Raw genomic sequence first — 20,981 nt, forward strand, 5'->3', positions numbered from 1 at the left:
GGAGTCGCTGCACAGCAGTGGAGCTAGTGGCCCGACACTGGGGCTGGTCAGCTTCCCCGCCTGGTGGAGGGGTGGACTTGATTGAGCTTCTAGGAAATCTCCCCACTAAGGATCCTGGGACCCTGAATGCCCGTCCGTTTTTCAGGCTCTGTGGTTTCTGAATCCAGCACAGAAGAGGGAAAGAGCCCAGGCCGCTAAGCTCTTGGAATGTCAGTTTTCCCTTATGTCAAGTGGGGACAAAAATTCCAGCCTGGTTTAAAGATAGTTATGTAAAGCGCCTTACTCTTCGCAGACACTTCGGAAACGGTAATTAATTTTTGTAAATAGCCCCCTGAGACTATGTTTGCTGAGCTCCTGCCTGGTCCAGGAAGCAAATCTAGGCCAGGTTGGGTCAGGGAAGTGCAGTTGCTCAGTCGTGTACAACTCTTTCTGATTTCATTGATTGTATTCTACCAGGGGATCGAACCCAGATATCCCGCATTGCGGGCAGACGCTTTACCCTCTGAGCCACCCGGGAAGCTTTAGGGTCAGGGAGTCCTATTTAATGTTGAGCAACTGGCAAACGCCACTTGGACGCCAAACGCCCTCCCGGTGGGAGGGAAATCGGGAGGCGGGGAGGGTTTCACCCATTGCAGAGTCCTACAAAGGGGTCTCATGAGGCTTTAAGTTTCGCGTCCTTCCACCCTGCAGCGCAGGTGCGCGCACCACGCGCCAAACTCAGGATACAGCAGCCGCTAAACCTAAGCTCCGCACCATTTCAGTTTCGGTTTTTCTGCCCCTGCTGCCCAACCCCACGCGACGGCCCAGGGATTTGCCCAGTGATCAGTGACGTAAGGGAACTAAGGCTCCCATTGGGAGGCAGCGTTCAGCAGCGACCAATCCGGGTGCTGGTCCGGGGGGAAATCTCGGTGGAGGGCTCGGAAAAGCCAGGAGATTACCGGGCGGGGACGCGCCGTCGCCCTGGGTGCAGGCGGAGGAGCACGACCCGGAACTGACCACTGCGGCGAGATCGACCCCAGCTCGGGATTCGCTGCCAGGAGCTGGGGACCGGTGAGTAGGGGGTGCCCGGTGAGAAATGCTGCAGAGCAGCAGTCACACACGCGCCCCGGGGTCCGAGCGGCCGAATGCGGCCGCGCGGGCAGAATGGGGCCGGGCCGCCTGGCGCGCTCCGGAGAAGGGTGCAGTTCGCGCCGTCCTCCCTCCCGGCCTAATCCTCCTGCTTGGCTTGGGCCTCCATTCGCTGTATCCTCGTGGGTCTTCCTCGCTTTCGCGTGTCCAGCTCGGGCACCCATCCATTCTTGTCTCCAGAGCCAGAAGTAATGGGGCCCAGATGACGGTCTCGTTGCTTGGAGCCGTGTAAACTGCCATTCTGGCCCCAGGACCAAAGTCATGGTGTTTTTTGTTTTGTTTAATTGGTCAGAATAAACCGGTTTAGCCACGTATACTTGGAGCTTTGCATTCCTTCCTTCCTTTGGCCCAATTCAGCATTTTCCCTGCTGCTTTTCACCCTTAGAAAAGTGTATACATTTATCTTTGTGGAGCAAATGAGAAGCAAGCACCTCCAAATTCCCAGTGCATTCCAGAGTTTGGCACTACGACGGTTTGTGTGCGCTTCCTGAGAATGATATTGATTCATTCAACAACAAATATCAGTGTCAGGGACCCTGAGCTGAAAATCATGATTCCTAGCGTTATCCCTGCCCGAAGTTTAAAAGAATCAGCTTTTTAAAAAATTGACTTTATTTTGTACCTCACATTGCAATTCCGTTTTTTTTAAAATAGACTTTATTTTTTAGAACAGTTTTAGATTTATAGAAAAATTGGGAAGCTAGTACAGAGTTCCCAGTACCCCCAAACCTTTCCCCCATTCATTTATTAACATCTTACATTAATATGCAACATTTCTTACGATTAGTGAACCTGTACTGATACGTTATTGTTGGCTGACATACATTCTGAATTCACATTTTTGTAATTTTTACCTAAGTACTTTTTTTGTCTCAAACTTTTTTTTATAATCTTGAGAGTTTGGAGGAATACTCCTCATATATATTACATTATGTTATATTATAGGCTGCCCCTAAGACTGGCTTATGGGTTATTGGGAGGAAGCCCACAGAGGTAGATTGCCATTTTCATCACTTCCCATCAAGGGAACATGCTTCATGACTTGATGCTGGTCTTGATTACCTGGCTGAGGTAGTGCTTGTCTGGCTTCTCCATTGTAAACTTTCTCCTCCCACCTCCCCTACTCCTCCCTTCCATACTGTACTCTTTGGAAAGTAGTCAGACCCTGTGCAGAGGAGGGGGGAGTGTGCTTTACCCTCCTTAAGGGCAACTCTGTACCTGTGTTATTTGCAATTCTTCTGCATGAGAGACTTGTCCCTTTTGCCTTATTTATTAAGTTATTCATTTATTCATATCAGTGTGGACTCGTAGATATTTATTTTATACTCAGGGTTATAATTCAATACTGCTTCGTTTTGTTGCAACTTTAGCCACTTGGAACTCTTTTCAGCTGTCTTCTCTGCTTCTTTCTAGGATGTATGTTTGTAGCGTCTTTTGCTGTTGAGAACACTTTTCACTTGTGTGACATCACATGAAGTCAGCTTGGCAAACTTGACATTATTCTTTCTTGTTAAGCGGTAAGGAAACTGAGGAGCGGAAAGTGGCTTCTTAGATGTCCCTTCCCCTAAAGTGAGGGAGTGACAGGCTGGGCTCAAACTGCTGCAGAAGACCCTGTGACTGCAGTGGAGAGCCCATAGTTGGAATTGAGGCTTCTTGGGGTTACTTCAGACTAGGCAGTGAATAGAAAAAGACATGGAGAATGGGAAGAAATTAATTTTGGAAAGCAAAGGCTTAATTTGGCTGGCATCCAGGATGAAAGAATCTGCCTGCAATGCGGGAGACCCGGGTTTGATCCCTGGGTCAGGAAGATCCCTTGGAAAAGAAATGGCAACCCACTCCAGTATTCTTGCCTAGATAATTCCATGGACACAGGAGCCTAGTGGGCTACAGTCCATGGGGTAGCAAAGAATTGGACACTACTGAGCAACTAACACTCACTCACTGAGAGTGAGTGCAATTTTGCCAGGTTGGTACAAGTGCAGTGATCCTCCCCACCCCCCACTCCCAAACTGTATGCGTGAAGAGAGGAGATCTGGGTGATGTTTGTGTCCAGGAGTGTCTAATCGGAGGGGAGCCCTTGGAGCCTCCTGCTGAAATGAGATTGCAAAGTGGGAAGGGGAGTGTGGTGACGGGGAAATGAAGAAGATATGAGACTCCGGAATCATAGGATAACATTTAGCCTCACAAACATTTACAGACTTTGCATCTGATATTGAAGATATGGAAAGATCAGTGCGACATGACCCTTGGATTCACATCCTGGTTGGGAGAAAGATAGGAAGCAGTGTGACTGTAGCTAAAATAACAGTGTCTGTAGGAGCTTCCTGAGGGAGGGAATTCATTCAGCTCAGAGGTGGGATGGTCACTAGAAGGACCACAGATACTGGGGCATATCTAATTCAGGCTTTCAAGGATGAGCTGGAGCTGACAAATTCACGTACAGGAGCATGGGGTGGGGAGTAGGGGTGGTGAAGAAGGGGCTGTCTTTCTGGCTCACTGTCTCTAACATTAGGCTGAAGCAGGATTCAGGGCTGGTTGGTAAGTGGGGCCCAGATTATAGGGGGCCTGTGTGTTCTGCAGTACAGCTTTGACTTCAGGAGTTTTGAAGCAGGAGGGTGACAGGATGAATGTTGGATGACCCTGGCAGCACTTTATACAAGATATGCTACGTTTCATCAAATCTAAGATGTCATCCATTATTTTATGTTTCACATAGAAAATATCTTCTGCCAGTTATATTATGGCATGTCATTGACCACAGTTCAAAGGTGCAAACATGTGATGACGTAGGTGTCTCAAATTTGATGTAAAGCAGTAACTCCCTAACTGGTGGCTTAGGGCCCTCCTGCCTCTGGAGATTGAATGGTAAGACTGTCTCTATCTCACTAACCCATAGTGTTGATTTCACTGACTCCGTTTATGATCTTGAAGAAACTAAATTTGGTAAACTGGCTTTGTCCTGCCTAATAGCCAATTGTCAAAAGAAACCAATTTGGTGACTCTTGATCTCAGCAGTGACTTGATGTTGCACAGTAAAAACGCTGGTGTCTCCAGTTCTACCTGGTTCGGTGGAATCACAGCCAGCTTCCGGTTTATTGAAGGGTCAGAGGACCTGTCCACCCTGAGCAGAGGTGAATGGCTTCTGGTAGAAGGTAATTCATGAAATGACTTCCTCAGGTTTTAGGATTCTCATTTGGGTAAAGGGAGTCGGGTGGACCATGTCATTGCGAAGACTTTTTCTGGCTCTTATTTCTATGGTTTCTGTTCACCTGAGAGCCAGGAATGGCATGGAGAGTGATAGTTTTACCCCTTATTGTGGAAACCTGTTGAGATCATCAGGTTATGCTGAAGGCACAAGTGATAGAAGGGGCAGAATCGCTGGGGAGGGGTTTGTGAGAGGGTCAGTTTTGCGATGGCTTGAAAGGGCTGGGTGTGAGGTGTGAGTAGGTGTTCGGGTCCACCCGCATCTCATACGGGAACCGCACTGCCTGTTGAATGTAAGGAGAGGGTGCTTTCACTCAGCGCCAGCAGTAACACGTGCCCCTTGACTTCTGTCAGCACACTCCTGTTTACAAAGCCCTTCCATTGAGATGACCTCATCGGCGCCTCCTGACAAAGGAGCTGGTATTAGGGCCAGTTTTGCAGATTGCCTGGGCGAACAAGAGAGTGTAGTGGACTGGGCCGAGGCATCAGCACCAGTCACTGCATCTGTGCCACGTGCTGTTGGGCAGGTTGCTTCCCTCCGTGAACCTCAGTTTCCTGAGAAGAGTATCCTGAGCGTTAAATAACACGCGGTGTGTAAATGGCCAGTAAGGTGGGTCCTACAGAAATACTGTCACCAAGAAGTTGACAGTCACCAGGCTGTTGAACCCAAACCTGAACCTGGATTCAATTCAAGATTTACACCTTGGATCTTACATGTTTTCAGCAGTGCCAGAGTAAGCTGTCTTCAATATTTGTTAGGCATTTGCGATGAAGCGTATATAATGAAGCAATGGGATTTGAACATGGGAATGTACCATGTTTCTTTTATTAGTTTCAGTAGACTGTCAAACAGATGCATATGCAATTAGCATTGCCTTCCGGTCCTCTGAATTTGATCATTTGTCCAGCACCTATGTCATGAGCTTCTATAAGTGTCAGACACAAACATCTCTCTACTATGATTTTCAGGGTCTTTGGTAGTTACAGACCGTTGTATGGATTATTTTAAGAAGGGTGGAAAATTCTTGCCCCTCTCCTCAGAATTTTTCTTTTATTTTTTCTTGTTGAGCTATTTAAAAGTAAGTTGTAGTGGTGTTATATTATATATGTGCATGAGTGCTCAGTTGCCCAGTTGTGTCCAACTCTTTGTGACCCCATGGATTGATTGTAGGCCGCTAGACTCCTCTGTCCATGGAATTTTTCAGGCCAGAATACTGAAGTGGGTTACCTTTTCCTACTCCAGGGGATCTTCCTGACCGAGGGATCAAACCCGCATCTCTATGTCTCCTGTATTGGCAGGTGGGTTCTTTACCAGTAGCAACACCTGGAAAGCCCCTGTGCAGTCCTAAATCCTGCAGCATTCATAGCCTAAAAATACGGACATTCTCATACATAACTTTAATGCTGCTAAGTCACTTCAGTCGTGTCCGACTTTGTGCGACCCCATAGACGGCAGCCTACTAGGCTCCCCCATCCCTGGGATTCTCCAGGCAAGAACACTGGAGTGGGTTGCCATTTCCTTCTCCAATGTGTGAAAGTGAAGTCGCTCAGTCATGTCTGACTTGTAGCGACCCCATGGACTGCAGCCTACCAGGCTCCTCCGTCCATGGGATTTTCTAGGCAAGAGTACTGGAGTGGCTTGCCATTGCCTTCTCCAACATAACTTTAATAAATGCCATTAAAAATCAATAATTTCTCAATATGATCCGATATCCAGTCTTTAGTCAAATTTCCCTTAATTGTCCCCAAATTATTTTATAACTTTTTTAAAAAGTCAAGATCCAATCAAAGTATTTGCATTTGGTTGTTATTTCCCTTTAGTCTATTTATATCAAGAAGAATCCTGCTTTATTTTTCATAGCTTGACTTTTTAGAAGACCATGCCAGTTGTCTTGGGGAATGTCTCATGTTCTCGATTTATCTGATTATTTCCTGATGATGTGGTTTATAGTTCATCTCTATCCCTTGTATTTTTGGTAAGCTGAAAGTTAGGTCTAAAGATTTGATTCATTCTCGTCAAACATTTTTGGCAGGACTGCTGCAAAGGTGACATTGTACAATTCCTGCGGTACCACATTGAGAAACATATGCCAGTCTGTCCCTTTATTAGCGATGCTGGATTTGGTCACTGGCTAAAGCCATCACCAGGTCTCCCTTATCAAGGTACATTAGGAAGTAACCCACTGGGCGGTACCTTGGCACCGTGGAACCATCCTGTCCCATAGTACCTTTCGTCTTATGGTTTAGCATCAGATGATGATCCTTGTCTTACATAATGGGAGTTGCAAGATGATGTTTTTCTAATTCTATTATCCCTCCAACACTTCTTCACTGGTGTTCTTCCGTAATCCCTGGACAGATTTGTTCGTCTAGTACATATGCAATCATTCATATAATGTTGGGGGTTTAAAGATCTGTCAAAGTCCAGCATGGAGCCTGGGTTAAGAACCCCTGCTCCAACTGATGAGGGTACCTGATTGTATCGGGTTTTATGTGGACTGGGAGCCATAGCTGAGCTCTTCATAGTCCTTTTTTTTCATCTGGTCATTTTCAACAGAATTAAATTCCCAGCCCTAAAGATAAACACATGCCATTCCCTGTTGCAACAAAAGAAACAACCTCAACCTTTGAACTTTCAAGCCCCTAGCAAAGTGATTGGTGAAGGGCTCCAGCGCCCACAGGAATCACCAACACTGCCGCCCGCTGGTCCCAGCCTTGTGTTGGGATGACGGATGAGATGGCTGGATCCATCTGACTCATGGATGTGAGTGAACAAGCCCCAGGCGTTGGTGATGGACAGGGAAGCCTGGCGTGCTGCAGTCCGTGAGGTCGCAGAGAGTCGGACGTGACTGAGCGACTGAACTGAACCTTGTGTTACATTTCCGAGTGCTGGGTTAGGCTCACTTCCTCAACAGACAAACCAGGGAGTCGCACCAGGCAATTCCTAGGCTTTTTACCATCCTTATTAACATTCTAAAAATTTTATTACCTGCATTTACCAGTTAAATTCTTTAATCATTTCATTTGAGCTTTGTAGGTACAGGTCTTTTCCACACCTGTTACATCTCTTAAAGTCACGCATGTCTAAATCTGTTGGAGCTTCTGGTTGGAGTTCATTGTCAGTAGTAAAATAATCCCTTACATTTGTACAGTACTTTCACTTTATAAAGTACTTTTTATATATTGCTGTGTTAGATCCTCGAGGAGTAGACTTTGTATTCCTGTGTTGTTTTCTCTTTGGGGCTTTATTTCTAGCTCATTCATGTCACTACAGTGAAAGAACTTGAAGGCCACTGAACTCTGTTGTAATGGACTTTCACGTACATGATCAGTAATCAGATTGATTTGCCTGTGGTTCCAAGGGCTTCATTCCAGCCTGGCAGTTACCTGCGCGCCCTGTCTGCTGGCTCTCTTCCCAGAGACTGCTCTGGTGGCCTACCATGGGTCTCCACCCCACAAGACTTTAACTCTGGAGCCCATGTGTCACTGTGGCGTTTCATCCTTACTTCCTCTCTTGCTGCCACTTTAAATTTCCACCCTTGCTTTACTTGTGCTTTGAATACTCACTGGATTTGGGAGCCAAGGGTTCTGGATTCTCTTCTAGATTCCCCCTCAATGCCACGCTTATGCCTAATACTTTTAGCATAATTCTTTTACTCAATTCATGTAGAAACCCCTTGAAGGTAAGTATGACTGTCCCCATTTTATGGATGGATAAACTGAGGCTCAGAGTACTTAAATGAGTTTTCCCTTTTCACACAGTGTGAGGGCAGGAGGCAGTTGTTGGTTTAGGTGTTGAGGCTCTTAACCTCAGACAGGAAGTGTGCCAAGGCTGCAGAGGTAAACAGAACTGAAGTCCTCTGTGCTCAACTTCTGTGCTCCCTCTGAGGGCCATGCTTTCATCCGCACATCCCTGTCAGAGCCACCTGAAGGTTCCTCCCACGTTGGTTTCAGTCACCCTTGTTAGCAGTAGAGCGGCCCGGCCAGCTGCATGGAGGGGCACAGCTGAGAACGAGTCCATCGTGGCCCTGCAGTGCTCTGCCTCTCTAGGGCAGATGAACCCAGTCAAAAACTCACAGCACAGGGAAACATCTGTAAAGGAGGACACCTGAACTCAATCTCTTGGTGCTTCTTGAGTCTTACTAAAGAGCCTCAGTGCACTTAGTCTTTGAAACCTGAAGTTTGCAGGGCAAACAGAGGAGTCTCTTGACTCTGTCAAGGCCCCTCATGAACAGTTGCGCAGCTCATGTACTGCACAAGTCAGGGAGCACTGTGCACATAGCAGGTATTGTGGATTTGTATATTATGACAGTTCAGCAGGTGTCTTGTTCTCTAATAATCGGTACATTAGAGCAATTTTCCAGCAGATGGAAGGAAAGGGTCTTGAGGTAGGAGTGTGTTCCCTAGAGTATGGTGTGGGCTGGTACCTGCGCTGCCCTCCCTTCTTCCAAGCGACACACTCTGGGCCTCAGTTTCCTCATCTGTAAAACGAGGGCGTTGGACTTGAGGATCAGTGAGGTCCTTTCCCTCTGATTCTGGGGGAGCCTCATAGGAGCTGCGATTGGTCGATTGCTTGGGCGGGCAGCCCCATGTGAGGCTGCCACTCCTGCCCCTCTGCTGGGCTTGCTGTTGACTCAGTGTCTGGTCCCCAAGGAGGAGAAGTCCCAGCCGGTGAACAGGGGCCCCTCTGAGCTCGGGACACCATGGCCACGTCGGCACCGCTGCGGAGTCTGGAAGAGGAGGTGACCTGCTCCATCTGCCTCGATTACTTGCGGGACCCAGTGACCATTGACTGTGGCCACGTCTTCTGCCGCAGCTGTACCGCTGACGTCCGCGCCGTTTCAGGGGGCCGCCCCGTCTGCCCCCTGTGCAAGAAGCCTTTTAGGAAAGAGAACATCCGGCCCGTGTGGCAGCTGGCCAGCCTGGTGGAGAACATCGAACGGCTGCAGGTGGACAGGGGGCGGCAGCCGGGGGAGGCGGCCCAGGAGCCGGCGGACGCGAGGTTGTGCGAGCGGCACCGGGAGAAGCTGCACTATTACTGCGAGGACGACGGCAAGCTGCTGTGCGTCTTGTGCCGGGAGTCCCGGGAGCACAGGCCGCACTCGGCCGTCCTGCTGGAGAAGGCGGCCCAGCCCCACCGGGTAAGCCCTCCATACCCCGCGGGGAGGGTGCTCTGCGCGCCTCCGCCCAGAGGCGGGGCCCGGCGCAGGCCCCTCGGAAGGCTTCTCGCTGGCCGGGGACTCGGCCCGAGCCCACCCACCTGCCTCAGCCCAGAGCATCCCCACCGCTTGTCTTTCTGCAGGAAAAAATCCTGAACCACCTGAGTACCCTAAGGAGAGACAGAGACAAAATTCAGGGCTTTCAGGCCAAGGGCGAAGCTGATATCCTGGCTGCGCTGGTAAGTGAGGCTGTCGAGGGAGAGAGAGCCCTGAGGCAGGCGATCGGCGGTGCGGAGCAGAGCAGGAGCTCCTGAGCTTGCAGAGACACAGCCGGGAGGCCTCTGGCTCCCTGGGAGAGGAGTCCCAACCGGACTGGCAGCAGGAGACCTGGGTTTTGGCCCACGCCCTGCCAGTGTGAGGTCTGCAGGCTTGGCCTGCTTCCTCATCTCACAAGTGAGGGGGTTGCCTGGATGTTGGCTGAGGTCCTTCTTGTGAGTCACCTCAGCTGCAGGGCCTGTTTGCTGGGCAGAATCAGGTGTGAGAAACTGAGGAAGGCCTGGCTTCGTCCTTCCTTTCAAAGAGCGGGAGAGAGACTCGGTTCCTGAGAGTGAGGGGAGCCAGAGGATTTGAAAGGAGGAAACTGGCTCCAGGAAGAGAACTGAGAGGGGTGGGCTTGGCCAGGCCTGACCAGCTCTGAGGACGCTGTTGTAGGGAGTCCATGGTTGTCAGTAGTTAGGAAACAGGGGCAGCGCATCGGGTGCTTGGTTAGAGATGGGATCAGGAAGGGAAAAAACTAATAAGAGATTCCAGTTTTCTGGGGGATAGTCTGTTGGGGAAGCAGGCACTGGTGGGTGGAGGGATGTTGGGGCCAGTCCATGTGGTGAGCAGGTAGGCCCCAGGAGAGGGACAGGGTGAGGCAGGAGACGGCCCAACCTGAGCAGTGCCTCCAGGCGCCCAGTGTGCAAGGATGCTGACCAGGTCCCAGCCTGGACTCAGCAGGGAGATTTGAAGACAAGAAAGGACATTGTCCCGGTCGTAGACATTCCAGAGTTTCACTGAGGAAAGAGGAGATAGCCCTGTGTGGCAAGGATAGTGTGCACACAGATATTTTACACATAGTGGGGAGGATGCTGAAGAGAGGATTAGTCAGGGTTGAGTAAAATTAATCAAGGGAAACGTCCTGGAAGAGGCAGCACGCGCCAGTTGCAAACTGTGTTGGCTCATAGTGTTCCTCAGAGGGCCCCGGAACATACTGGTTTACCTAGAACAGCTGATGGCAGGCACTCAGGCTTCCAGTCCCATGAGGGAACTGACCTGACTGACTTACCACGTCTTCTTGAGGAAAGGAGGTTGCCCCAGGAAGGCTCCAAAGCCCCTTCCAGTCCAGACACTGTAGAACTCATGAATGGGGTTAGTGAGGGGCGAAGAGCCAGCGTGTGCACCCCCACACCAGATCCTGGAGGGGTCTTCCCCTCTGGGGCAGAGGTGTCACCCCCTTCTCCCCCTTCCCACCCCTGCAGAAGAAGCTCCAGGACCAGAGGGAGTGCATCGTGGCTGAGTTTGAGCAGGGCCACCAGTTCCTGAGGGAGCGGGAGCAGCACCTGCTGGGCCAGCTGGCGAAGCTGGAGCAGGAGCTCACAGAGGGCAGGGAGAAGTTCAAGACCAGGGGCGTTGGGGAGCTTGCCCGGCTGGCGCAGGTCATCTCTGAGCTGGAGGGCAAGGCGCAGCAGCCAGCTACAGAGCTCATGCAGGTGAGAGACTTCCCTGGGGCAGGTAGCCGGGAGACCAGGATGGCAGACATGGCCTTGCTTCTCCCTCTTGGGACCTTGGAGAGTCTCTTCTTCCCGGGGCCTCAGTTTTCTTATTTGAAGCATGGAAACGATGCTCCTTATCCCCACCACTCACTGCAGCGATTGCATGAGCGTAAAATGAGACTACTGGCACAGTGTCACTTCTAAAAGTAAACTTTGTACGAGCAAGAGTTTATAGTCTTGAGAAGTGCTGTGGAAATGGAAGGGAAGCTTATTAGTATTTTCATTACTATCCTCCATTCTCATCACTGCCGTCACGAGCCTGTCTTCTAACAAGTCACTGGCAGACGCTGGTCCAGGGGAGGCTTTTTATGGTTCTGGAGATGAAGAAGCCTGTGGGGTCGGGGGTGACTGAGGGACAGCTGAACAGTGGCTTCTCTTAAGAACCCAGAGGATCTGGAGGAGATGGGCAGCTGGGGAAGGGAGTCAGAAGGCAGAGGTTTTCTCTGGGCCTATGGCATCAGCCTCAGAGAATCAGGTGGCGAGCAGGCAGGGTGCCTCTGGGGCATCTGCTGGAGGAGGCAGCTTTGATGATGAAAAAGGGAGGGTCATAGATTGGAATCATGGATGGTTGCTAAATTAAAATGACACCACAACCCCTTCCACCGGGAGCCTCCCAAAGGAGTCACACTGCTTTCAACAGGGCTTTGAACTGCCTTTGGGTGGAGCATATGTGATCCCTCTGTCCCCCGCACCCCAACAGGCCAGGAGAAGGCCTGTATAATGAGCTCCTCCACTGGCATGGTGGGGGGTGGCTGGCCTGTCTGTTGGCAGCAGGACCACCCAGGACATCTGGGGAAACGCTGGCCCTGGCCCGTGGTAGGGCAAGTCGGTGGCGGGACATCGGGGGAGATGGTGAGGCCCCCCAGGTACGTGTGCCGCACAGGTGGCCTCTGCTGGCCTGTCTGTCATTGTGATTCTGACTCGGACATTGGGAACTCTTCCGCTCCAGCCCTCAGTGATGAAGTCTCACAGGACTGGAGGGTGGAAGAGCTTGTCCCAGGCCGTGGGGCAGGTCAGGAAGTGAGTCAGAGCTCCAGCCCGGGTGTCCTGACTCCCAGGCCTCCGGCCTCTTGCTCTTTTCTCTCACTTGTCCAGGATGTCCGGTTCCTTCCTTTCCTCCTCTGTCATTCTGTTCCCTCAGGTTTCTCTCTCAGACTCTGACTGGATCACTTGCTGTTTCCCCTCTCCCTCCCCTTCAGGGTTGTGCATCCTCCTGTCCCCACAGCCGCCGCTGCCGTGTGGGTACACTTCTTGTGGAGCAGAGAGGGGGACAGCTAGGCTGCTGGGGCGCGGAGAGGCGGTTGCGTCTGCCCAGAGGGGAGCTTCTCCCCAGTCTGCCCGTAAGAGCTTTGTGGGCCGGCAGAGGCCTCTGAGACCACTCAGACAGAAGGCACCCCTGGGGCCGGGTAGGAGGAGAGAGGGAGAGAAAGTGGGTGTCTGCTGGAGGTCAGCGCGGGAGTGTGCCACTGGTGGGTTTTGTCTCTGTGTGTTTGGGCCTGCCTTTGCTGAAGGAAACTGGGCAGCTAACTGCCGCCCTGGTGTTAGTATTTCTCCAGAGATTGACTGTCAGTACAGTAAGGGTGGGGCCCTATTAAGATAGGGGCCCTGATCCAAAATCTGGTAGAGCAATTCAGGTGAGGGAGAAGCGGCAGGACAGGAGATAAGTACAGATGCCTTTTGACAAAGGTGATAGAACAGGAAAGATCCCCGGAGCGGCGCTGTCAGGAGGAGGTTTAAGGGATCTAGGGGAGGGGGGCGTACCTCGAGGGGACCAGGAACCAGCTCCTTGGTTCAGCCAGGGTGGGCCTTGCGTGGCAGTTGGCGACTCTGCCTCCCGCTGTTGGGCACATCCACACCCCTTAAGAGCCTTCGGGTTCTTACTAACCAGTATTGCTGTGATTCCTGCCCCAGGCTTGCTGCTCTGACCGCCTCTTTCCCCACAGCCCCAGGAGTTGGAGCTCCTCCTGGTGGGGGGCCCTCCAGGAGCCTTGGGTGGGGTTGCTTCCCTGTGGAGGCCCCGGGTGTGAGGCTGCAGGTCATCTCAGGACTCCCAGGTCTCCCCTTGTGTGGCCTTTGGGAGAAGGGTTCCTGCACTGGTGCTCTGGGTCCCATCCTCTCTGGGCGGCTCACAGCCTGCCCTTAGGTGAGCCTCAGTCTCTCTGTGAGACTGCAGTAGTAACTCCTGTGTCCCACCATCCAGCCTCTTAGTTCCCTAACCTTGCTCACCTCCTGCCCATTTATTTGCCTTTTTATGCCACGTATCCCTTGTGGCTCAGCTGGTGAAGAATCCTCCTGTAATGCGGGAGTCCTGGGTTCTGTCCCTGGGTTGGGAAGATCCCCTGGAGAAGGGAAAGACTACCCACCCCAGTATTCTGATCTGGAGAATTCCACAGACTGTATAGTTCATGGAGTCACAGAGTTGGACACGACTGAGCGACTTTTACTTTCCTGGCAGAGTTGTTGGCATCTACTGTCTCAGATTTATCACCACTCTGGAACTGGCTTGGACTTGTTTTGAGGGACCAAGTAGAAGGGCAGCAAGTCTCTGGGCAGTTGCTTCATGGTGGCACACTGATGTAGCTCTCACCTGTTTGATGGCCTCTTGGGAGCAAGACGCCAAGTTCTTCCTGAGAATTTGCTGAAATGGTCCGCTGTAGGCACAATTTGGTGATTTCATTTGTTTCCCAAATTTCACTCTCTCAGAGGTCACTCTGCCCCCACCCTTACCCAGTCCCCTCCAGGCTACTCTCTTCCTATAACACTCATCACTTAATGGCATCATCTAATGGATTTGTTAGGTTGATTGTTTGCTTTCTGCTTCCCCCTGTTAAGAGATTTGTGTCTCTTTTTTTCCTTGCTCTAGCCCCACTTCTGGAGTGGCACCTGACACACAGGAAGCACTTAATATTTGTGGAATACGTGAAGGGAAAGCAGAAACTAATGTAAAGTGTTATGGAGGCTTTAGACTCACAAAAAGGAAATAACCAGCATCTCACAAGAACCCCCTCCTCATTTTACCGTGTCCCGTCGCTCGGGTAGCACCATTCTCCATCCTGCGCGAACTGTGGCCTGTCCTTAGTTGTCCTTTACCAGTATGCCCAGTCTGTCTCACACCTGGCGTGTGCTGCCTCCCTGGCCACACTCTACTGCCCTAGTCAGGGCATCGTTACTCTTGCCAGTCCACAAAACAGTCTCCAGACTGCCCCCCATGTTGGCATTGCTTCTCTTAATCCATTCTGTACAGGATGGCCAAGAGCTTGGTCGCTTAGGATTTTGGCTAGCTACTATACCAAACAAGTTATTTCTCTCCCAGTGACAGTTCAGGCACCGAGGGGTCTAGAGCTGTCAGGGCAGCTGTCCGTATGGTCAGCAGGGAGCTGGTTACTCTCATCTGGTGACTTCACTAACCTCAAGGGATGTTGTCCTCAGCTCTGTAGCCGAAGTTGGGCTCACCCTTGTTTCCAAAGCTGAACCAAACAAAAAGGGGAAGAAGAATGGAATTTTTTTTTTTTTTAAGGACACAACCCCAAAATTATAGCCATTGCTTCCTTTTACATCCCATTGGCTAGACCTTAGTCACATGACCATACCTGGTTGCAAAGGGATCTGGGAAATGTAGTCTTTGGTAATGCTCTGCCCAGCTGTTATTTCGCAGATTCTATTACTACAAGGAAGAAGGGGAGAATGGATTCTAGGGGTTCTTAGCAGTCTCAGGCACTTTGAAGCAGATCACATACAATCACTCCCCTATTTGAAACTCTTTGGGCTTTCTTCTGAATGTGGCACAGAATTTGAACTCCTTACTGTGGCTGCCCAGCCCTGCATGATTCGGCCCCTGCCACCTTTGCCAAGCCCTTTCTCACCCTGCTTTCCTCCCACTCTTCACCTGGCCAGTACCTTCTCCTCCACGTCTGAGCACAAGTGTCATCCTCTCAGAAACTGGCTCAGTCATCCCCTGGCCCCCCTCCATTCGCTGTGTCATTGTGATTATTTTGTTTGTTTTCTTTTTGTTTTATCCTTTGCTGCTGCTAGAATGTCAGCTTCACAAGGGAAAAACTGTATTTGTTCATTGATGCAGCCTGGTCTCTAATTGTGTTGATGCATATGAATGGTGTGTTTAATGCACACTGACGCTTGTGCTTTCTTCCCTTACAGGACACCAGAGACTTCTTAAACAGGTAACAGAGTTTCATTTTCACAATGCACCTTATTCCTTTGTGCCTGTGTCCCTTCCCCTGTTCCTTGGCTATGATCCGAATTGGTAGCATGTGATATGGGGTCAGAGGTACCACATCCCAGGGTTCAGCACGATGACCTTGTCTCCTGGAAGCAAGTACACATCCTTGAGGACTGGTGGAGACTTGGTCTGTGCCAGAGCAAGTTCTCTGTATAATCTCCACTCCTGGGCCCACTAGCCGCATCTGCGACGGGACAGGATGGTGCAAGGACACACCTTGGTAGACAAAAGGGCCCTGGATGTTGAGTCTGCCGGTGGTCGTAAGTCGTGGCTCAGCCTTGGACTGAGTACCTTTGAGGGCCTGTTTCTCTGTTACCTGGGATAATCATACCTTTCCTTCCTCCTTCATAAATTGTCACGAAGATTGAGAGAAATGTAAAAGGAGCTAAGTAACAGGTTTGTCTGTCATCTTCTCAGGTATCCGCGGAAGAAGTTCTGGATTGGGAAACCCATTGCTCGAGTAGTTAAAAAAAAGACAGGAGAGTTCTCAGATAAACTTCAGTCTCTGCAGCGAGGCCTGCGAGAATTCCAGGGTAAGGGTTGGGGAGGGTCTTGGGGTGGGATCAGGACTGGGTGCTGCTTTGAGAAGAGGGTACCTGGCTTCTTATTGTGTATCTCTGACCTCATTCCTCTGAGGTCTCCTGAGGTTTTCTTTCTCTGTCTTCTTCACGGATGGACCCTTGGCACAAAATTAGTACTGAAAATTACTGTGAGAAATAGGCTTCTAAGTTTGCTGAACTCAGTGGTCATTGATGTCCATTTTTCCTCTCCAGGGAAGCTGCTGAGAGACTTAGAATATAAGACCGGTGAGTATCCAAAGGGTTGTTCCCAGATTTATCACAAAGAGTACTCTCCCCACAGTGTCCTGCTGTCCCCGATCGTCTGCCCTCTTGTCCAGCAGGGGCAGTTTCCCAGCTGCACATCTGAAGCCCCTGCCTTGTATTTTCTGACCCGTCTGCTGCTATTTAGTCAGGAGTAGAGGCCTCTACTTGATAGTCTGACTCCTCCTGCCCCAAGGTTGGTTATTTTGTCCTCGGAGGTCCTGCCATCAGTCCTTTGACTGAGTCCCTGTGACTGACTTCTTCTCATCTGCCTGATCACGTGGCTCCTGTATTTGGAGCACACTGCCGTGGCTTCATAAGCTCAGAGACCTCTCTGCCCCAGTCCCCACCGTGTGCTCCCTCTGGCCCTGCCTTCACTGCAGACCCACGAGGGGCCTGTCACACCACCGCATGTGTGGCACATACCCCTTGGATCATGCAGCGTGGCAGCCCTGCCATGGAGACTGGGGTCCCCTCCCGGCCTGCTGGTGACACCGTTGCTTCTTCCTCTGTCCCCACAGTAAGCGTCACCCTCGACCCACAGTCGGCCAGCGGGTACCTGCAGCTGTCGGAGGACTGGAAATGTGTGACCTACAGCGGCCTGTACCAGGGCGAGTACCTGCACCCCCAGCAGTTTGACTGTGAGCCGGGGGTGCTGGGCAGTAAGGGCTTCACCTGGGGCAAGGTCTACTGGGAGGTGGAGGTGGAGAGGGAGGGCTGGTCCGAGGATGAGGACGAGGGGGACGAGGCGGAAGAAGGGGAGGAGGAGGAGGAGGAAGAGGAGGCCGGCTACCGGGACGGGTACGACGACTGGGAGACGGACGAAGATGAGGAGTCGCTGGGGGATGAAGAGGAAGAAGCGGAGGAGGAGGAGGAGGAAGTTCTGGAAAGCTGCTTGGTGGGGGTGGCCAGAGACTCGGTGAAGAGGAAGGGAGACCTCTCCCTGCGCCCGGAGGACGGTGTGTGGGCGCTGCGCCTCTCCTCCGCCGGCATCTGGGCCAACACCAGCCCTGAGGCTGAGCTCTTCCCAGCGCTGCGGCCCCGGAGAGTGGGCATCGCCCTGGATTACGAAGGGGGCACTGTGACTTTCACCAACGCGGAGTCACAAGAACTCATCTACACCTTCACTGACACCTTCACCCGGCGCCTGCTCCCCTTCCTGTGGCTCAAGTGGCCGGGAACGCGCCTCCTGCTGAGACCCTGAGCCCCAGCTCCCGGCCCCACACCCGCCGACGCTTTTCCTCTCTGGAACTCTGGGCTCTGTGACAGGAGAGGAGGTGTCTGGCTGGAGCACCTGGAGTAGGCCAGAGAAGGGGCCCCATGTCCGCTGCCGTTCCCTCCCTGTGGCCCCTTTGGGACCTCTCTCAGTGCTGTTCCATCCATCCTACCCTGGGGCTCTTCTCCCTTCCCCTAGGGTTCCTGTGCTGACTTCTGACCCTGAAGTCCACAAGGGCTCCTCCCTCCCCCTTCCCACTGCCTTTGACCCAGCTTTGCCCTCCCTCGCCCCAAATGGCATCCCATGCCAGCTGTTCTTGGGAAAGACCAGTTGAGTATTACCCCCAAGGCCATTTTCCTGTCCTCCAATACCATGGCTTCCCCTTTGCCCAAATCACCTTCTGCTGCCTGCCTCCACAGCACTTTGAGCATGCCTACTGCCACCCCAACTCAAGAGTTAAATGTACATGAAGATGTCCCAGATCAGTTAAGCTGCCTGGAGTGCGAATAGAAAGCATCTCCTCGTAAGGTGCAGAGCAGAGTCCATGCTTTGAGACCAGGGCTGTGGTTTCCATCACTAGGAGGCGGGGCTCCCTGAAGCCATCTGTGGTCTCAGGGGAATGAATCTAGATACATACGTCTTTGGGGTAACAGCTGTGGTCGGTGGTCAGTAAATTACCTCTGTGGGTTGGTCCTTGTGAGGAGAGTCTCTAAAAGAATCCAGAATATCCTGCTCTTGGTTGGTTCATTTAGAAGCAGCAAGGCAAATATTCAGTCAAACAAAACCTCCCCTGCCTTGGAAGCCGTGGTGGGTGCTGCAGCGGGATATTAAGCATCTGTCACTGGCTCTCCTCGACATCCAGGTTCCATTTTCCCAGGAGTGAGGCTGTAAGAAGGGCAGCAGGGGTCCCCAGCAGCCCACCAGGTCTGCCTGTCAAGAGAGGGATCAGAGCATATCCTTGTTGCCCACGGGCCCAGCCCCCAGTCCCAGCCTCTGTCCAGGCTCCGCTCTTGCCCACAGTTTAGCACAGGCTCGTGCTCCAGCCAGATTACCTCGCAGCCTTTATTCTCACCCATTCCAGGCATTCTGCCAATCTGCTGACTAATTTTAGCCCCTCCCCAGCTCCAGGAGACAGTTCCCAGCTGCTGTGGATCTCGGGGGCTCTTAGCTGCCACATTATCTGAAGTTGCGCTCTTTGTATGTTTCACGTGCTGCCTGAGTCACATGTACATTCGGATTTCTGCCTCTAGTTTTGTAAGCTCATCGAGGACGGATACCGTGTCTTCTACTTCTCTTGTATTCTCCATGACACCTAGTTCAGTGCTGCGCACAGAGTAGGTGCTCAATAAAAACTTGTTGAATGAACAGCCTGGATTCATATATATTTAACTGTGACTCAGATATCACCAGACCTTCACAGTCTGTGACCACACAAAGGTTCCGTTGATAGCAGTAGGCTGGGGTTTTTCTACGGTGCCCCTTCTGGGTCCTTTAAAACTCTGCAGTTTTGCTCATTGCCCTCTGCCTGCACACATGCTGTCATTGCTGAAAGTCCCCAAAGAAGAGTTTCACCTGGGACACAGACCAGCCAATGCAAAGGTTCCAGCTTGTTCTGCCTCTCCTGCAGTGGTGCCCCGGTGCTGAGATCCAGCTTCTGTAGAGCAGGGGCTGCCGTGAGAAGGGTGACGTCCAGTCCAGCACCCCCACAATCCTTCCCTGGAAAATAAGAGTGCCCCAACGGAGATATAACCTACAGAGTCAGTTCTGCCTCCTGATGTTCAGTTGTTTCACCATTTCTTGTCTGTTCTTTTTTGATTTTTTTTTTTTTTTGTCATCTTAAAGGTAGGAAAGGGAGGATTACAGAAAGTACCTCTAAGATTATACTAAATGGCAAAGACCATATTTCCTCCTTGAACTCATGTGTGGACTCATTAATGTTTTTCCTTTTTAAAAGAATTTATTTTTTCTTTCTAAATACATATATGCAAAATGTGTTGATTACTAGAAATGTTATGCATTAATTAAGTCTTAATACACATTTGAATCGAGAGAATGTTAGTTTCAGGTGTGCAATAAAGTGATTCGGTTCAATTCAGTTCAGCTGCTCAGTCACGTCTGACTCTTTGCAACCCCATGGACTGCAGCACGCCAGGCCTCCCTGTCTATCACCAACTCCTGGAGTCTACCCAAATTCTTGTCCATTGAGTTGGCGATGCCATCCAACCACCTCGTCCTCTGTTGTCCCCTTCTCCTCCTGCCCTCAATCTTTCCCAGCATCAGGGTCTTTTCAGATGAGTCAGCTCTTCGCATCAGGTGGCCAAAGTATTGGAATTTCAGCTTCATCAGTCCTTCCAATGAACACCCAGGACTGATCTTTAGGACGGACTGGTTGGATCTCCTTGCAGTCCAAGGGACTCTCAAGAGTCCTCCAACACCACAATTCAAAAGCATCAATTCTTTGGCGCTCAGCCTTCTTTATAGTCCAACTCTCACATCCATACATGACCACTGGAAAAACCATAGCCTTGACTAGACGGACCTTTGTTGACAAAGTAATGTCTCTGCTTTTTAATGTGCCGTCTAGGTTGGTCATAACTTTCCTTCCAAGGAGTAAGCATCTTTTAATTTCGTGGCTGCAATCACCATCTGCAGTGATTTTGGAGCCCCCAAAAATAAAGTCTGACACTGTTGCCACTGTTTCCCGTCAATTTGCCATGAAGTGATGGTACCAGATGCCATGATCTTAGTTTTCTGAATGTTGAGCTTTAAGCCAACTTTTTCACTCTCCTCTTTCACTTTCCTCAAGAGGCTCTTTAGTTCTTTGCTTTCTGCCATAAGGGTGGTGTCATCTGCATATCTGAGGTTATTAATATTTCTCCCAGCAATCTTGATTCCAGCTTTTGCTTCTTCCAGCCCAGCGTTTCTCATGAAAGTGATTCAATTATACATAAATCTGTTTTTCAGATTATTTTCCCATGTTATTACAGAATATTGAGTAGAGCTTTCTGTGCTATACAGTAGGTCCTTATTGATTAGCTAATTTTTTTAATTAAAAATTTTTTTTGGCCACACCATCTGGAAGCACAGAGTCTTAACTACTGGAACTCTAGGGAAGTCCCAGTTATCTATTTTATATATAGTAGTGTGTATATGTTAATCCCAAACTCCCTTATCCGTCCCCATCCCTTTCTCCTTTAATAACCATAAGGTTGTTTTCAAAGACTGTGAGACTGCCATTGTAAATAAGTTCATTTGTATCATCTTATTCCACATAGAAATGATATCTTATGATATTTGTCTTCTCTGATTACTAGCATATCCTTGAAAATTTAAATTTATTTTGTTGGTTAATATGAACTGTCCCCTAAAATACACTGCTGCTGCTGCTGCTAAGTCACTTCA

General features: G+C 50.6%; 1 protein-coding gene across 2 annotated transcripts; it reads left to right on the forward strand.

Annotated features, from left to right (window-relative positions):
* The first annotated feature begins 892 nt into the window (after positions 1 to 892).
* Positions 893 to 18,946, forward strand: LOC129543107 (tripartite motif-containing protein 26). 2 transcript variants are annotated; one of them, XM_055405962.2, is made up of 8 exons: positions 893 to 1,050; positions 8,986 to 9,473; positions 9,635 to 9,730; positions 11,012 to 11,242; positions 15,461 to 15,483; positions 15,960 to 16,075; positions 16,316 to 16,348; positions 16,885 to 18,946. In XM_055405962.2, exons 2-8 carry the CDS (start codon positions 9,036 to 9,038, stop codon positions 17,565 to 17,567), a joined length of 1,620 nt encoding a protein of 539 aa, XP_055261937.1. In that variant the 5' UTR covers positions 893 to 1,050; positions 8,986 to 9,035; the 3' UTR covers positions 17,568 to 18,946. The 2 variants fall into 2 exon arrangements, with proteins under 2 accessions (XP_055261937.1, XP_055261939.1); XM_055405964.2 differs by lacking the exon at positions 11,012 to 11,242.
* Positions 18,947 to 20,981: the final 2,035 nt, after the last annotated feature.

This window comes from Moschus berezovskii, chromosome 23, assembly GCF_049115385.1.
Source record: "Moschus berezovskii isolate FMDL1 chromosome 23, NW_MosBer_1.0, whole genome shotgun sequence".
Lineage (NCBI taxonomy): Eukaryota > Metazoa > Chordata > Mammalia > Artiodactyla > Moschidae > Moschus > Moschus berezovskii.

Bases quoted from the DNA above. Each gene is read 5' to 3' on its own strand.
- LOC129543107 (XM_055405962.2), top strand. From the start codon at position 9,036: ATGGCCACGTCGGCACCGCTGCGGAGTCTGGAAGAGGAGGTGACCTGC. The intron at 9,731-11,011 runs GTAAGTGAGGCT...CCACCCCTGCAG, and splicing joins CTGATATCCTGGCTGCGCTG to AAGAAGCTCCAGGACCAGAG. The intron at 16,349-16,884 runs GTGAGTATCCAA...CTGTCCCCACAG, and splicing joins AGACTTAGAATATAAGACCG to TAAGCGTCACCCTCGACCCA.